The sequence below is a fragment of the Pelophylax lessonae genome (genome assembly GCF_965119305.1).
Source record: "Pelophylax lessonae genome assembly, chromosome: 3".
Classification (NCBI taxonomy): Eukaryota; Metazoa; Chordata; class Amphibia; order Anura; family Ranidae; genus Pelophylax; species Pelophylax lessonae.
Genome location: NC_138770.1, coordinates 3131801 through 3150043, shown reverse-complemented (window position 1 = coordinate 3150043; position 18243 = coordinate 3131801). Strand labels below are relative to the sequence as shown.

At 43.3% G+C, this 18243-nt stretch overlaps 5 protein-coding genes across 5 annotated transcripts in view; 1 reads left to right on the top strand and 4 right to left on the bottom strand.

Moving 5' to 3' along the window:
• LOC309549119 (uncharacterized protein) overlaps positions 1–18243 on the top strand; it is a 2919967-nt gene that overhangs the window by 257946 nt on the left and 2643778 nt on the right. The gene's annotated exons all lie outside the window — the stretch shown is intronic.
• Positions 1–18243, bottom strand: part of LOC309549117 (uncharacterized protein) — a 4285597-nt gene that overhangs the window by 1734237 nt on the left and 2533117 nt on the right.
• LOC309549127 (uncharacterized protein) overlaps positions 1–18243 on the bottom strand; it is a 193389-nt gene that overhangs the window by 44725 nt on the left and 130421 nt on the right. The window lies entirely within an intron of this gene.
• The window catches only part of LOC309549123 (uncharacterized protein), a 275016-nt gene that overhangs the window by 207244 nt on the left and 49529 nt on the right, over positions 1–18243 (bottom strand). The window lies entirely within an intron of this gene.
• LOC309548689 (uncharacterized protein) lies at positions 999–17064 on the bottom strand (the record flags this gene model as incomplete). Its single annotated transcript, XM_082248649.1, has 3 exons — positions 999–1119; positions 10675–11431; positions 17019–17064. The coding sequence occupies 3 exons, from the start codon at positions 17062–17064 to the stop codon at positions 999–1001; spliced, it is 924 nt and encodes a 307-aa protein (XP_082104775.1).

The following is an 18243-nucleotide window of genomic DNA, read 5'->3' as shown; positions in this document are numbered from 1 at the left end:
AGCAGTTCCTTTCCTTCTCCATACTCTTCTCTTCCCATCACTCTGGTACAAGTTGATCTTGGTCTCATCTGTCCATAGGATGTTGTTCCAGAACTGTGAAGGCTTTTTTAGATGTTGTTTGGCAAACTCTAATCTGGCGTTCCTGTTTTTGAGGCTCACCAATGGTTTACATCTTGTGGTGAACCCTCTGTATTCACTCTGAAGAAGTCTTCTCTTGGTTGTTGACTTTGACACACATACACCTACCTCCTGGAGAGTGTTCTTGATCTGCCAACTGTTGTGAAGGGTGTTTTCTTCACCAGGGAAAGAATTATTCGGTCATCCACCACAGTTGTTTTCCATGGTCTTCCGGGTCTTTTGGTGTTGCTGAGTTCACCGGTGCATTCTTTCTTTTTAAGGATGTTCCAAACAGTTGATTTGGCCACACCTAATGTTTTTGCTTTCTCTCTGATGGGTTTGTTTTGTTTTTTCAGCCTAATGATGGCTTGCTTCACTGATAGTGACAGCTCTTTGGATCTCATATTGAGAGTTGACAGCAACAGATTCCAAATGCAAATAGCACACTTGAAATAAACTCTGGACCTTTTATCTGCTCCTTGTAAATGGGATAATGAGGGAAGAACACACACCTGGCCATGGAACAGCTGAGCAGCCAATTGTCCCATTACTTTTGGTCCCTTAAAAAGTGGAAGGCACATATACAAACTGTTGTAACTCTTACACCTTTCACTTGATGTGGATGTAAATACCCTCAAATTAAAGCTGAAAGTCTTCAGTTAAAGCACATCTTGTTTGTTTCATTTCAAATCCATTGTTGTGGTGTATAGAGCCAAAAGGATTAGAATTGTGTCATTGTCCCAATATTTATGGACCTGACTGTAAGAAACACTTCAAAAGGAGATCAGAGATCACCAAGTCCTGGATTAAGTGTTGTCCCGTGTTGGCCATTGATAGCAGAAGAAAAATGGAGTCTGTGACGGAACCGCTTGACACCCCAACTAGGTGCTTCCTTCTGCCAAACCGTGCTTCCTGCCTTCCAAACCGTTCTGAGCAGACTGAGAGCTGATACCAGTCCCTTTTACCCCAAACATCGTACACAGACAAGATGTGAGGTAAAATCTAAAGGATTGACTGTTTATTGAAACTCAGACACATACTTCATACCGTACAGGAGGACATCCCCTCCTGATCATATTACCCTAACAATACAAACTGTAAACAAGAATATAATTAACACAACTAAGGAACAGCCAACATGAACTACGCTACTCCCCCTCTAGCAACTTATAACTTACAGTGATATACTTAACATGAGCTAATTAACTGGTCACTTAAACCAGCCTAGGTGGAGGGGACATTACTAGCAGACAGACAGAGACAATAGAACAATGGGAGAGATCTACTTAGCATAAACACGTTATAGCAGGAGGCCCCAGTGGTTTGAGCTGATTTCATAACATCTACAGTCATTGCTGGTTTGAGGCATAGAGGCCTCAAATATGGAAATGGAACCTCCAGTTCCCAGAGTCTGCGTGTTTTGGGGAGACATAAACTTGAATCAGAAACAAGACCACTCCACGGGTCTTGGCTCCAGGCATACACCTTCCAAAGTGTAGTGTTCCCTTAAATGCCAGGGCCCATAGTCACTGGGTAAGAGGCTTGTTCCCAGTCCTCTCCAGAAGCCTCTGTCCTGGTTAGGTCTGTCACAGAGTCATTACCTTTCATTGGCTGACTACATTTTGTGGTGTGAGCTTTCAGAAACATTTAGAGGTCTATTTAAAAATACAAAAATAGTTGAATGAGTGTGTTGTGGAAATTTTCCTCAGGTACAAAATACCTGTTACCTGTTAGTCAGTGATACCAAATCAGACAATATATAGCTATATATATAATGAGATCAGACAAGACTCAAGATGGCTGAATCATAGTGACCTGATTTATTACAGCATTGCTGGAGTTTAAATATACTCAAAAATGGGTTTGTCATTACAATCTGACGTACAAGAAATGGGTTGTTATTAACATCTTTTGTCCAATCAAAGTTAACAACTAATTATAGTAAGCATTGGGTTAATCTATATTGTGATTCTCTGTCATAAGGGAAATTTCTTGGTGACCCTCAATAAAAGTTCCAAAGGGGCTTTTAGAAGATATTACTGGCTTTGCGGTCAGCTGTCCAGACAGAGTTGATATTCTGAGATATAGGGAATTTCCACTGTTTCGGTCATCTGATATATTCTTAGCTTTTGCAAGCTCAGTGACACATGTAAAGAAATCAGAGTAAAATGAGATTAACTCGAAAGACGTTTTGTTTAAGATAACCATTCTAAATGCCAGTCAAGGCATCCTGCATATCCAGCAAGGTATCCCGTATACAGTATGCCACGTCATCTTCCCCTCTTGAGAATTTATTGATCACGCTAACTACCTATCCACTTATCAGATTCCTCCAAGGGAGCAGCCCCTTACACTTGGGACACTGGCCCAGAGGGCAAACCTCAGTGGGGGTTGTCCGAGTCTTGGTAAGGTTCTGAGGCGGAGATTACTTCATACATGGGGGTTTGAGGTGACAGATTTCTCATTACAGCATACTCAGCATCATCAATCCCTTCTTATTTCCGTATAGAGTTGAAATAGGTTGTCTCCTTGGCCTTGGTAACCCTATCAACCAAACACATAATTATTTTAATTCAACAGATAACTAGAGATCATAATTATCATACACATCAATATAAATACACCACTTTCATTATTTTAGGAGATAAGGCAAAACCTCCAAAAGACTGTGTTCATTTGGATGGGCGGACACCATTGGAAGAGGTTGACTGAGAAAGTCAACTATGGGCCTTATTGACACAGACATAACAGATTCCCAACCCCGAATGTGACCACCCTGGGGTGAAAATGGGTATTAATAACTTTTCTGCATAATACCCCAGTTTCTGTCTGAACAACAGAAACCTGAGGGCTTCTCCTAGGTGAGAAATGTCCATATTGTCATTTAATATGGCTTATATTTTATGTTTAACAGTTTCATTTCTGTAATGCATGCAAGTTTCATTTCATGGGCTGTTCACAGTCAGCTGTGGGCAGGATATGTTTATCAGTGCTTGTGAACAGTCCACCCTCCCCACATCAGTTTTTTCCATAGAACTCTATACACACTGTAGGATTCTTGAAACCTGCGACTTTTGGGGGAATTAACATGTCCTTTTGTGCCCTGGTAATGTTTCTATAGGATTTTGAAAACTCTGTCTGATTTAGATCCTCTAATGCAAGTGGGTTTACTAGCACAGGTATAGTCTGGGTGTAATTGTGAACATATCTAGCACCCTGAGTACCCTGACTTCCTGGCTACCTGGTATTTAAACTTAACAGTACATTGGGCTTTAGGTTGTCTGTCTCTTTTATTGTCCTGCCCCTTCATTATACCCAACATTCCCATACATATTAAAAATTAAAAGAAAATCATTGTACCACCTTTTTTCAATGACTGGCGTGAATCCATGTATCCCTTCTACCTTGAGGGATGTTGGTGTAACCAATTGCACTCTTAGTAGCCTTAATTTATGACTTAGTATCCTCATTTGGATCTGGTAGGGATGAAAACACACTATTATGCATTTTTGTCAATTGCTTTTGAAGCGCTGCAACACATCTAGTGAGATCTGAGTGTGTGGCTTGCAATTGCTGTGGTAAATAGAGACCTGCTTCAGGTACCCACACCTCTCTTCGGGAGTGTTCCTGACAAAGGAAAAAACGTAAAACAATCTACCTGTTTCTGCTATTATTTTACTCAACTTGTGTTTTTTTTTTTTTTTCTACCATACAGCCTTTTGTACCTTTCCGCTACTCTGTGAATGATATGGAGTGTGAAAGGCTTTCTCAATATTTAGTGTGGATTGGACCTCTTGTAGAACCTTTCCTTTAAAGTGAGTACCCCTGTCACTTTCCATAGTTTCTGGAATTCCATACCTGCACATTACCTGGGGCAAAAGCCTTTTTCCTGTGGTTTGTACTTTACCCCTAGAGACTGGCCAGGCCTCAGGCCATCCTGAAAAATGTCTATACAAACCAAAGCATGTGCATAGGGACCAGACTGTGGGAAATCAATGTAATCTATTTGAACTCCTTGGAAAGGACAGTCTGACTTAGGCAGTGCTTTTATGGGGTGCTTATAGCTCTACCAACATTGTACCTAGCACAGGTAAGACAAGAAGCAGTATATTTTGCAGCTACTCCAGGAAAACCTGGTGCTAACCAGTGTTGCATTACCAAGGTGGTCATTAGAGTTTTTGAGATATGACACAATCCGTGAGCTGCGGCTGCCACCCTCGGGTATAGGGCCTGAGATCAGACAGAAATGCTCCTCCATCCTCCAGCAACCAGTTACATCCTGTGTTGCACTTTTCTTCCGCCACTTCTCACGCTCCTGTGAGGGGGCTTTTTCTGCAATGATATCAAGATTGCCATACTTACAGGAGTTGGTTGCTTTCCTGCGACTGTCAGTACTCGTATAGGGACCTGTTCCAGTGCAGCCTTCTTCGCTGCTCTGTTGGCTCTTGCATTTCCTGCAACTTCTTCTGTGTCCTCTCTTGCATGTGCCTTGGGTTTTTTAATAAATGGCCACCTTAGTGGAACACTGGAAGACTAAGAACAGTCTCTATTATATCTGAATGCTTTATTGGCTTACCAGCTGAAGTCAAAAAGTTACAAGCTTTCAAAAATATGACCAAAATCATGTCAATGTAAATGTTAACTCTTTAAAATTCACAGGCCTTTGCCAAAACCATCAGCTGCTTGTGCTTAGAACTTTAGATTTAATGCCTCTGCATTCCTTTTGCTTATTTATTTATATATTGCTGTTACTACTGCATACCCAGTTACAGGCTTACCCTCCTCTGTGTATAAACATGATCCATATGCATAAAAGGGTCTCATCAGGGCTTTAGAGAGGAGCCTTTTTTTACAGGGCTCAACGATTCAGATTCTGCCATCATCAGCTCAAAACAGTCATGGGGGGTATTTAACAAACATTTTTTTTTCCCCTCCCCCTCTAGTGCCTGCTCCTTTACTGGAAGTAAACTGGTTTAAATACATTGCACCTGTTTTATCCAGCAGCTCCTTGCAGGCTGTGGCCCGCACACAGCCGAGGATCCTTTTATCACTGGGTCAAGCTGGCAAGAGACATATGCTAGCGGCCTCTGTTTGCCCCCGTGTTCTTGTGTGAGAACCCCGGATGCGTGTCCATTCAACAAAGTAAATGTTTTATCACCTTTGGGAGAGAAAGGGCGGGAGCAACCTGTAACCCCCTCCTTCAGTTCACCCAGACAGACTATCTCTTCCTGATTTCAAGAGACATATGCTACACACTGGATTAATGGGCACTTCATCTGAAACTGAACACTGAAATTTTAACTCAACACAGCATAACTAACAACTTAGTGTTTTGTTTTTTTTTTTTTTTTAAATTACTTCCCTTTTTCCTTTGGAAGCCAGGCAGGAAACCACTCCCACCCCTGCTACTGTTATTCAGTAAACCTTTCGGGCTGCTTCTGATGGGACATGCGGACACAGGTTAGCTGAATACCTTATTTACTGTCTATCTTCTGGGGGAGAGGGGGTGGTTGCAATTCTTTGCTCTAATGTCCTGTCTTTACACTATGTGTAGTAGGTCACCTTTTATACACCCATAATGACAGGAAGTAATGTACTTTTATCTTTCAAACAAATATCTTCTAAAAACTTTGTCCCGAATTTCAAAAATCTGATCAGAGGTTCCCCTTTGGTTACGGAGGATGCCCCTAAAATACCACTTAAATACCATAATTATATAAAAAGTTATTCTATTTTAAAAACTTTTGGCTCAGTGCCAATAGGGTTCAATGGTCACATTAATTGCGGTAACCCTTAATGTGTAAAAATGAATTCTATAACTATTACAGGAACAAAAATAATTACGTTTGAACCCCCCTTTGGCAAGCAGCCATTTTTCAAAATTTTCACCAAAGATTCCCTGTTTCAAGGGTATACCAATTATTTTTCATCTTAGTTTTTTAAACTATAGAAAATAACCCCAAAAATATCATAAGCCGTTCATTTATCAGATAAAGAAACAATCTTTTCTCCATGCTTACAAACTTCGAGAAATACTTCCTCTTTTTATACCGAAGACACAGCCTGCTTCATACATCTCTCACTTAAGAAATTGAAAGGGCACTGCTCATCCTTACTTTCTTCTTATGAATACAAGATTTGCTGTGTTTTCTCATGAAACAATTCAACACACCCTAACTCATTTACAATACATCCATACTCATTCAACTTCATACTCTCCTGCTTCCATATTTCTGCAACTGATTTTAAGTTTGTTCTTGCCAAATCTGTTTCATACATTTTACAAAAAATCTGCCAAATCCTAGTATCAAAGGTACCTTCTTGTCTTATCCTACAACTAGGATTATTAGCTGTCCAACTACAGAACTTTTTGATTGGCTGTGTGGCCCATTCACCATGCTTCTGAAGCATGTAATCTAAAGCGGTGGTCCTTGTGACCTTTTTCATCTACCCCTGGTCGGTATCTACGGAAACCCAGTTTCCCATTTCACTGTTATCCAAAAAAATAGAATAACTGCCTATAACTTCCAAGTCCCTGACCTGGACTTCGGCCCTCACACAGCCGGTAACCTATAACTTCCAAGTCCCTGACCTGGACTTCGGCCCTCACACAGCCGGTAACCTATAACTTCCAAGTCCCTGACCTGGACTTCGGCCCTCACACAGCCGGTAACCTATAACTTCCAAGTCCCTGACCTGGACTTCGGCCCTCACACAGCCGGTAACCTATAACTTCCAAGTACCTGACCTGGACTTCGGCCCTCACACAGCCGGTAACCTATAACTTCCAAGTCCCTGACCTGGACTTCGGCCCTAAGCCGGTAACCTATAACTTCCAAGTCCCTGACCTGGACTTCGGCCCTAAGCCGGTAACCTATAACTTCCAAGTCCCTGACATGGACTTCGGCCCTAAGCCGGTAACCTATAACTTCCAAATCCCTGACCTATTACCATATGCATATGTTTACATATATACTATAACAGAGATAAAAACCTTTAGATGTATATGAAATGTCAGGCTAAACAGTCATATACATTCAATGCTTGCTACGTCTCAAATGAGATTGCTTTACCAGAACATAACTGGGGGTCACGTTCCTGCGTGTCCAAGACACCCACAGTGGTGAGGGTTGACCCAACCTCACCTTTCGCAACAAGTGTTAAGCCCCATACACACACGCAGATCGTCGTCATACAAACGTCGGCGGACGAAAGATCTGCCGATTGTATGCGTGTTAGTATGGTGCCTCCGACAGCTGTCTGCACACAATCCGCGGACAAGAGTCTTTCTTGCAAACATGAAAATTTTTGTCTGCGGACACCAGAATGGACAATTGTTTGCCTGTCAGTACAGAAATCAGCCGACAGACCGCAGATTTGCAAGACTGGGCATGCTCAGAAAATAAAAAACACAGGGAAAGTTAACCATTACATGACATCACTTCTGCAGTCAGCTGAAGTCTGCGGACAAAATTCTTGTGCTGTCCTTGTGCTGTCTTTGCACTTTTCAACAGACACCGACATCCCGGGGAGAAAAGACGAACATTTGTATGACGACGATCTGCGTGTGTGTATGGGGCTTTAGTAGCAACAATATATACACCGACTAAGGGTTTAGGTTCTTTTAAGAGGGTATTACGTCAAAAATAAACAGAGTTACCTGGACGTCATTTGATGGACTGAAAAACATTGTAAGCAGACAATGGGCTTACCTGGCCAGATATTTTCAGTGTATCCAATGCAGTCCAGATGTCTCACTCCGTCCGCAGATGACGTCACCTCTCCTGGCTGGCTCGCCAAACTGTTGTGGAAATTTTCCTCAGGTACAAAATACCTGTTACCGGTTAGTCAGTGATACCAAATCAGATAATATATAGCTATATATATAATGAGATCAGACAAGACTCAAGATGGCTGAATCATAGTGACCTGATTTATTACAGCGTGCTGGAGTTTAAATATACTCAAAAATGGGTTTGTCATTACAATCTGACGTACAAGAAATGGGTTGTTATTAACATCTTTTGTCCAATCAAAGTTAAAGCGGTTGTAAACTCTATAAAAAAAAAAAAAAAAAAAAAACCTGCAAGACAAAGGCATAATGAGCTAGTATGCATCGCATACTAGCCCATTATGTGTAACTTACCTTAAAACGAAGCCCCGACACGGACCCCCGGACATCGCTGCGGGCGCTGCCATGGTCCCTCGTCGTCTCTTCCGGGTTCGGCGGCTCCGGCGCGCTGATTGGCCGGAAGAGACGGCTCCGGCGCGATGATTGGCCCGGAGCCGCGATGATGTCACTCCCGCGCATGCCCCAAATTGCACCGCTATTGGACCAAAGTTGTGATCACAGTAAACACTGTTCTAGGTGTAGTGGTCCCTCTGGATCCTAGACAATGCTTGTTGGGCATGCTTGATACGGTCACCCAGGACAGATGTCTTGGGGAGGCGGTAGCAAGAGCCCTGTAGACTTTTGTTAGTACATTGGACTGCATCTGAACCTCCCACACACGAGATGTGGCTTGAACAGTTGGGTAATAAATTGCGCATTGAAAAACTCATATATCAACATAGGGGCTCCCCTTACAAATTTGAGAAGGTGTGGGGTAGATGGTTGGCTACTCCGGGCCTGGTCCCTGCGGACTTGGTACTAGATAGATTGCTGCGCCAATAATGGCATTTATAATGTTACCTGGGAGGAACTGTAGAGGCTATAGGAGCTTTATGTTTGTAATTCTGTAACATTAGGTATGTATGCACCTGTTATTAATGTATTGTTATTGGCATCTCAATAAAATTCTTGATTAAAAAAAAAAAAAAGGGGGTTTTAGTAGCAGAGGATTAAAAACACTCCAAAGAGGTAAGATATACAAGTGCTTATCTGGTGGCAGAGTCTGTGGATGTGGATCCTCCTCCTAGAACCGTCCTGCAGGACCACCTATTCCGGCTGCTGGGCAGAGAGATGGCTGGCTCGGGAGCCTGGAGGAGCCCCAAGAATCCACGCTAACCAGCATGGAAGGCACAGCGGAAGTGACGTCACTGGAAGGATAGGAGGTACCAGATGAGAAGAGAAGCAAGGCTACACGCTCAGAGTATTTGGCTCCTTCTACAGGCCTTACACCTTAGTCTATACAGAGCTGGGCACAACTCTGAGGACAGCAGCCGCAGGTGGTCCCGTGCATTCCTTTATTGTACCTCCATAACCAAAGACCAGTGACGTTTTATGAATTACCCTCTACCCTGATCATTGGTATTTTTAAATATTTATTGCTGGCTGGACTATATATAAACTCTGTGCGCCAGTATCTCCTTTCTCCATTAGTAGAAACACAGGATCTCCATCTTCCCTACTAACAGAACAGCGATCTGCCTTGTTTACATCAGCAAACCACTGTTCTGCTTCTCTCGGGAACGATTGCCGGGTGCTGGTGGACATCATGTCCGCTGGGCCTGCTGATTGGCTCCCGCTGTGTCCAGCAGGAGCTGAGCACCAGCAGCATGCATGGACGCCCCAGACCCCGAAATGCAGATGACGTAGAGGTACGCGATTCTGTGCTGAATGGCCACCCTGACCAGTACATGTATGTGGGGTGGACCAAATAAAGGTTTCCCTGATGAACAGAGAGGTGATTATATGGTGAATAGCATGAGGAACTCCTGTGCCCAACTGAGATTGAAGATGTGGTGGATGTCTCCTTTTGGTTTGGGAACTGTGGACAAAGAAGAACTCCTGGAACTCTTCTGGCCTTAGCTCAGTGAGATAGAGTTTGGAAGACTAATGTCATAGACAGGTTGCCAAAAAGTTTAGGGCTTTAGAAAGGGCGTCCAATGGCTGTCAATGTGGTGCCTTCTCCACTCTCCATCTCACTAATAAAACCCCAATGGATGACTCTCTATGAACTGATCACATTCCAATCATCGATCATCTAATCGTTGGTAAAAAAAGAAAACTCGGCACAGAATATTGTACGAAGAGTTTTTATTGTACAAGATCAGAATAAGCGATTACCACACAGTAATGATATGAATAAAATAAAGCTTAAATCTTTTATAATAGAATTAACAAATGTGTCAAATGTATTAATAATCATACATTGGTTGGACCAATAAAAAGCCGGCTACTTCAATAAATCAAGCTCATGTATTGCCCACTTGTTGCCCCACGTCTTGTTATGATTTCCCGCCTGTTGCCTCATGTGGGGAGGGATGGGTAAAGGTAGACAGTTAAGTCATGATTTTACCACCCCCTTAAGCTTAAATGGCAGCCGGATGGGGCGGTACACATGGCACTGCAATTTTCGGCTGCTGCAAACCTCACACCCCCCGGTCACAGTGTGTATTCTCTGATGGCCAAGATGGCTTCCTTCTTGACCAAAACATTTCCCGCACTCAGACCATCAATAGGAAAGCTCACCTGTGTGTATTCTTTGATGTCTAAGAAGGCTTACTTTATGATTAAAACATTTCCCGCACTCTGAACATGAATAGGGACGTTCCCCTGTGTGCATTCTCTGATGGCTAAGAAGGCTTCCTTTTTCATTAAAACATTTCCCGCACTTTGCACATGAATAGGGACGCTCACCTGTGTGAATTCTCTTATGTCTAAGAAGGTTTCCTTTTTCATTAAAACTTTTCCCACACTCTGAACATGAATAGGGACGCTCAGCTGTGTGTATTCTCTGGTGGCTAAGAAGGTTTCCTTTTCCATTAAAACATTTCCCGCACTCTGAACATGAATAGGGACGCTCCCCTGTGTGAATTATCTGATGTCTAAGAAGGGTTCCTTTACGATTAAAACATTTTCCGCACTGTGAACATGAATAGGGACACTCAGCCGTGTGTATTCTCTGATGGTTAAGAAGGGTTCCTTTTTCATTAAAACATTTCCCACACTCTGAACATGAATAGGGAAGGTCACCTGTGTGTAATCTCTTATGTCTAAGAAGGGTTCCTTTATGATTAAAACTTTTTCCACACTCTGAACATGAATAGGGATGCTCCCCTGTGTGAATTCTCTGGTGCTGAAGAAGGTATCTTTTTTCACTAAAACATTTCCCGCACTCTGAACACGAATAGGGAAGCTCACCTGTATGCATTCTCTGATGGCTAAGAAGGGTTCCTTTTACATTAAAACATTTCCCGCACTCTGAACATGAATAGGGACGCTCACCTGTGTGTATTCTCTGATGGCTAAGAAGGTTTCCTTTATGATTAAAACATTTCCCGCACTCTGAACATGAATAAGGACGCTCACCTGTGTGTTTTCTCTGATGGATAAGAAGGGTTCCTGTATTATTAAAACATTTCCCGCACTCTGAACATGAATAGGGAAGGTCACCTGTATGTATTCTCTGATGGTTAAGAAGGCTTCTTTTCTGTTTAAAAAGTTTCCCGCACTCTGAACATGACAATGAATTTTCTCCTGTATGGTGTAAAGAAGATTCCCTAAGATGAGATGGTTTCCCGCACCCGTCGGCACTGTCAGATATTAGAGGACTATGTGAAGTATCAGGAGATTCCAATGATCTCCTCCAATGGTGAGGTCTGTCATGTATATTATGAGGAACGGGATTTACTTCTGGAGAAGATGCCATGTCATTATCTTCTGTAGTCACATCTTCCTCCGATGTCCTTCTATTCCCACCACAGAGTCTGTCTGTCAGAAGACAAGAAAAATTACCAAGAGTTTTCCACACTCATATACACTGCTCAACACTTTATAATCAGAGTATAGCATCAAGTCAGGGAAACTCCTGGGATATTCATCTGGTCAGTCAAGTAGCAGAGGGGGTTGTTACCAACAGGTGCACTAGATGGGCAACAATGAGACGACCTCCAAAACAGGAATGGTTTTACAGGTGGAGGCCACTGACATTTTCCCTACTCATCTTTTCTGAGTGTTTGTCACTAGTTTTGTATTTGGCTGGGGTCAGTGTCACTACTGGTAGCATGAGGCCATACCTGGACCCTATAGAGGTTGCACAGGCAGTCCAACTCCTCCAGGATGGCTCATCAATACCTCCCATTACCAGAAGGTTTGCTGTGTCTCCCAGCACAGTCTCAGGAGCATGGAGGAGATTCCAGGAGACAGGCAGTTACTCTAGGAGAGCTGGACAGGGCCGTAGAAGGTCCTTAACCCATCAGCAGGACCGGTATCTGCTCCTTTGTACAAGGAGGAACAGGATGAGGACTGCCAGAGCCCTACAAAATGACCTCCAGCAGGACACTGTTGTGAATGTCTCTGACCAAACAATCAGAAACAGACTTCATGAGGGTGGCCTGAGGGCCCGATGTTCTCTAGTGGGCGCTGTGCTCACTGCCCGGCACTGTGGAGCTCGATTGGCATTTTCCATTGAACACCAGAATTGGCAGCTCCACCACTGGCACCCTGTGCTTTTCACAGATGAGAGCAGGGTCACCCTGAGCACATGTGACAGACATGAAAGGGTCTGGAGAAGCCATGGAGAACATTATGCTGCCTGTAACATCGTTCAGCATGACCGGTTGGGTGGTGGGTCCGTGATGGTCTGTGGAGGCGTATCCATGGAGGGACACACAGACCTCTACAGGCTAGACAATGGCACCCTGACTGCCATTAGGTATTGGGATGAAATCCTTGGACCCATTGTCAGGCTCTATGCTGGTGCAGTGGGTCCTGGGTTCCTCCTGGTGCACAACAATGCCCGGCCTCATGTGGTGAGAGTATGCAGCCAGTTCCTGGAGGATGAAGGAATTGGCACCATTGAATGGCCCCCACACTCGCCTGACCTGAATCCAATAGAACCCCTCTGGGACATTCTGTTTCAGTCCATCCGATGCAGCCAGGTTGCACCTCAGTCTGTTCAGGAGCTCAGTGATGCCCTGGTCCAGATCTGGGAGGAAATACCCCAGGACACCGTCTGTCATCTCATTAGGAGCATGTCCCGATGTTGTCAGGCATGCATACAAGCACGTGGGGGCCGTACACACTACTGAGGACCATTCTGAGGTCCTGCAATGACATTTCACCAAAATGGACTCGCCTGCTGCATCATTTTTTCACTTTGATTTTCGGGGTGTCTTTGAATTCAGCCCTCTGTAGGGTGATAATTTTCATTTCCATCAAACGATGTGGCATCCTTTCCTTCCTAACATTTACCCAGTCCATACCAGTATAGATCCTAACACATTACCCAGTCCATACCAGTATAGATCCTAACACATTACCCAGTCCATACCAGTATAGATCCTAACACATTACCCAGTCCATACCAGTATAGATCCTAATGCATTACCCAGTCCATACCAGTATACCTGTAGATCCTAATACATTACCAAGTCCATACCAGTATAGATCCTAACACATTACCCAGTCCATACCAGTATAGATCCTGACACATTACCCAGTCCATATCAGTATAGATGCTAACACATTACCCAGTCCATACCAGTATACATCCTAACACATGACCCAGTCCATACCAGTATAGATGCTAACACATTAACCAGTCCATACTAGTATAGATATTAACGCATTACCCAGTCCATACCAGTATAGATCCTAACGCATTACCCAGTCCATACCAGTAAAGATCATAACGCATTACCCAGTCCATACCAGTATAGAGATTAACGCATTACCCAGTCCATACCAGTATAGATCCTAACACATTACCCAGTCCATACCAGTATAGATCCTAATGCATTACCCAGTCCATACCAGTATACCTGTAGATCCTAATACATTACCCAGTCCATACCAGTATAGATCCTAACACATTACCCAGTCCATACCAGTATAGATCCTGACACATTACCCAGTCCATATCAGTATAGATGCTAACACATTACCCAGTCCATACCAGTATACATCCTAACACATGACCCAGTCCATACCAGTATAGATCCTAACACATTACCCAGTCCATACCAGTATAGATGCTAACACATTACCCAGTCCATACCAGTATAGATCATAACGCATTACCCAGTCCATACCAGTATAGAGATTAAGGCATTACCCAGTCCATACCAGTATAGATCCTAACACATTACCCAGTCCATACCAGTATCTGGGTCCTGAAACTAGGGAAGCAGCTGGCAACACTGAGAAGAATCTCCATACTGAAGGAGAGCTGGGAACGTACCCATCAGGTGCAGGCAGGGGCCTGCACAGAGGAGGGCAGAGATACGATACAAGGGTGCAGGCATCAGAGAAGAGTAGTTGGGTGACAGTTAGGAAGGGTAGAAGGGAAAAAGGCAAGGAGGAAGATCCTGGGCTGGAGCACACCAATAAATACGCCCTGTTGCGTGATGTTGGAGAAACCACTCAGGGACAGGTTCTTGTGGTAGGGGACTCAATTATTAGAAGGACAGAGAGGGCAATCTGTCAAAAAGACCGCAGGTGCAGAACTGTCTGTTGTTTATCGGGCGCTCGGGTTCAGCACATCACGGATCTGGTGGACAGATTATTGGGTTGGGCTTAGGAAGACCCAGTTGTCATGGTACACGTGGGCACCAATGACAAAGTCCAAAAAACGATTTCAGGGACTTAGGAGCTAAGTTGAGGAGTAGGACCTCCAAGGTAGTATTTTCAGAAATACTGAGAGGCAGCGGGAGATTAGGGAAGTAAACAAGTGGCTGAGGAGCTGGTGTAGTAAGGAGGGCTTTGGGTTCCTGGAGAACTGGGCTGACTTCTCAGTCGGTTACCGGCTCTTTAGTAGGGACGAATTTCACCTAAATGGGGAGGGTGTAAACGTACTGGGTGAGAAGATGGCCAACAAGTTAGAGGGACTTTTAAACTAGATGATGGGGGGGGAGGGTACAGATGATGAACTAGCCAGCGGGGAGCAAGGTTCAGCGGGCACAAATGGGGACATTAGCGGTAGGGTGTTCAGAGTTCCTAAACCCAAGGTGGGTATGGGGAAAAAAAAAAAATATCGCAAGAGCAGCCTAAAAACAATATCAAACGAGGATATAGTATGCAACCGGATAAAATTACCAGGTCTGTACACCAATGCTAGAAGCCTGGCCAACAAGATGGGAGAGCTGGAGCTGCAGATGTTTGAGGAGGATTTCAATTTTGTGGGGATTTTAGAGACTTGGTTTGACAGCTCTCATGGTTGGCTGGCGACCATTCAGGTTTACTCCCTTTATTCAGGTTTATTCCCTCAGAGATAGCGAAGGTAAAAAAGGGGGAGGGGTATGTCTGTATATTAAGAACAGTGTACAGGTAAATATGAGGGATGATATTAATATTGGAGCTAAGGAGGAGATAGAATTCCTATGGGTAGAACTTCAAAGGGAAGGCACTGTGGGGAAAGTAATATTGGGCGTATGCTATAGGCCCCCCAACCAGAGGGAGGAGGGGGAGGCGGACCTCCTTTCACAGATTTGAATGGCAGCAAGGATGGGAAATGTCATTATAAATGGGGATTTTAATTATCCAGATATAGACTGGGCAGAAGGAACCGCGCATTCATCCGAGGCTCGGCAGTTCCGAAATGTTTTGCAGGACAATTTCATGGGTCAGGTGGTGAACGCACCGACAAGAAACAATGCGGTACTAGACCTACTGATTACCAACAATACAGACCTGATCACAGATATAGAAATACGGGGCAACTTAGGAAACAGTGACCATAGGTCAATTAGTTTCAGTATTTCATAGTAATAGTAAACACAAGGGTAATATAAGGACCTAAACTGCGCTCTTTGCTAAACAATATCAAATGGGAAAGAACCCTGGGAACAAAGAACATGGAGGAAAAATGGGAGTACTTCAAGACCATACTAAACAAAGGGATTGGCCAGTGCAAAAGGGAATACATTTAAAAGAGCTAAAATAAACCCTGGGTGGCTAAACTCCAATATAAAAATGCATATTAATACTAAAGAAAAGGCCTTCAAAAAAGGCTGAGGGGTCACTGGCAGCATTCCAACATTACAAAGACTGCAAAATGAAATGTTAAGGCGATATCAAAGCGGCTAAAATAGTACACCAGAGACCTATAGCGGAAGAGAGTAAAAAAAAAAAAAAAACCCCAAGAAATTCTTTAAGTATATAAATAGTAAGAAAGCGAAACCAGAACACATTGGCCCCATAAAAGACAACGAAGGGAATCTGGCCACAGAGGACAGTGAGAAAGTGGAAGTGCTAAATAATTTCTTCTCTTCAGTCTTCACAAAAGAATCGGGGGGCTACACTAACCCAGCTTGTAATGCTAAATGAAATAATACACCTCAGGAAGTACCGCCATGGCTAACAGAAGATAGACTTAGAACTAAACTAGAGAAGAACTAAACTAGAGAAACTTAACATAAATAAATCACCGGGACCGGATGGCTTGCACCCGAGGGTTCTTAAAGAACTCAGCCAGGTGATAACCAGACCGTTATTCTTGATCTTTAAGGATAGTCTACATACGGTATGGTGCCAGCTGATTGGAAGAAAGCCAACGTGGTACGGATATTTAAAAAAGGGCCGAGATATATCCCAGGTAACTATAGACCTGTCAGCCTAACATCAATAGTCTGCAAGATTTTGGAGGACATGTTAAGGGACTATATTCAAGACTTTAGTAATGAAAACGGTATTATTGTAGTAGTAAACCAGTCCATACCAGTATTGATCCTAACACATTACCCAGTCTATACCAGTATAGATCCTAACACATTACCCAGTCCATACCAGTATAAATATCCAGCATGATATTTTTCCCCATTGAGATCTGATAATGTATTCAAAGTGTTCCTTTCATTCTTTGGAGCAGTGTATGTTGGTCGAGCATTTCAAAGTTTAAAAGAGATCTGTGGTGGAACTGGGTGCAATCACACCACCAAACTATGACAACTAACCAGATCAATGATACCACCCAACCAAACATCACTAAGTAACCTTTAACCCATTCTTGCATAATTACCCGAGCTGACATCTGGAGAAGGTTCTTCCTTTTTAACTGTGTCCATCATCCCAACCTCCTCTGTAAAATGCTGATCACCCCTCACATACATCTTTTCCTTTATAACCCCAATTTGTATATTTATCAGATCTTCATCCTAAACCAACAAAATGGGAGAAATAATAATAAATGCAAAAAAATAAATAAATAAATAATAATAGAAGAATGGTATCTCTTAGGGCTTGGGATCACTTTCCTACATTCTCATCTACCTGATGATGGTGAGGGATGGTGTGATCTTCCTGTGTGGAATCCTGGGAATACGGAGGACGGGGACATCTCTCTGGTGGATTTCTGTAACTGGATGACTCCAACATGATGTCCTGGTACTGCTTTCTGTGACCATTTGGAAACTCTGCCTCCTCCATTACAAAATCCTCATCATCCTCCTCTTTTATTTCTTCTTTAATGTTGACCTGTGTACAATCCCGGGAATACAGAGGACGAGGACATCTCTCTGGTGGGTTCCCATTACTGGATCCATCTGTAGGAAACACACACACTGACTGAATACATTGTTTCTATGTGTTTATCAGATGATGGGGGATCTAGGTGGATCCTCCGTACTGCTCTCTCCTTTACAATAAAGTCTCCTCTTACCCGGTGATGTGAGGGGCGGCTGATTCTCCATCATGACGTCTTTGTAGAAGTGGATCTATTGATCCTCAAACATCAATCCATATACCCAAACAGTTTTTGTATTTAGTGGCCATCACTCACCTGTGCTGATGTCTGGAGAAGATTCCTCCTCTTTAACTTTGCCCATCATCCCAACCTCTTCCCTGAACTGCTGATCACCCCTCACATACGTCTCTTCTTCCTCTTTAACCTCATCTTTTATATCTATCAGATTTTCATTCTAAACAAACAAAATAGCAGGGAATGGTTGCTTTAAAATGTGAGCACAAATAACCTTATACCTAAAAGTGGAATATATTTTCATACAGTCAGATCACTTTTATGATCTTGACATCCATCTTCACCTACCTGATGATGGTGGGGGATGGTGTGACCTTCCTGTATGGAATCCCGGGAATACAGAGGACAGGGAATTCTCTCTGGTGGGTTCCCATTACTGGATCCATCTGTAGGAAACACACACACTGACTGAATACATTGTTTCTATGTGTTTATCAGATGATGGGGGATCTAGGTGGAGCCTCCGTACTGCTCTCTCCTTTACAAT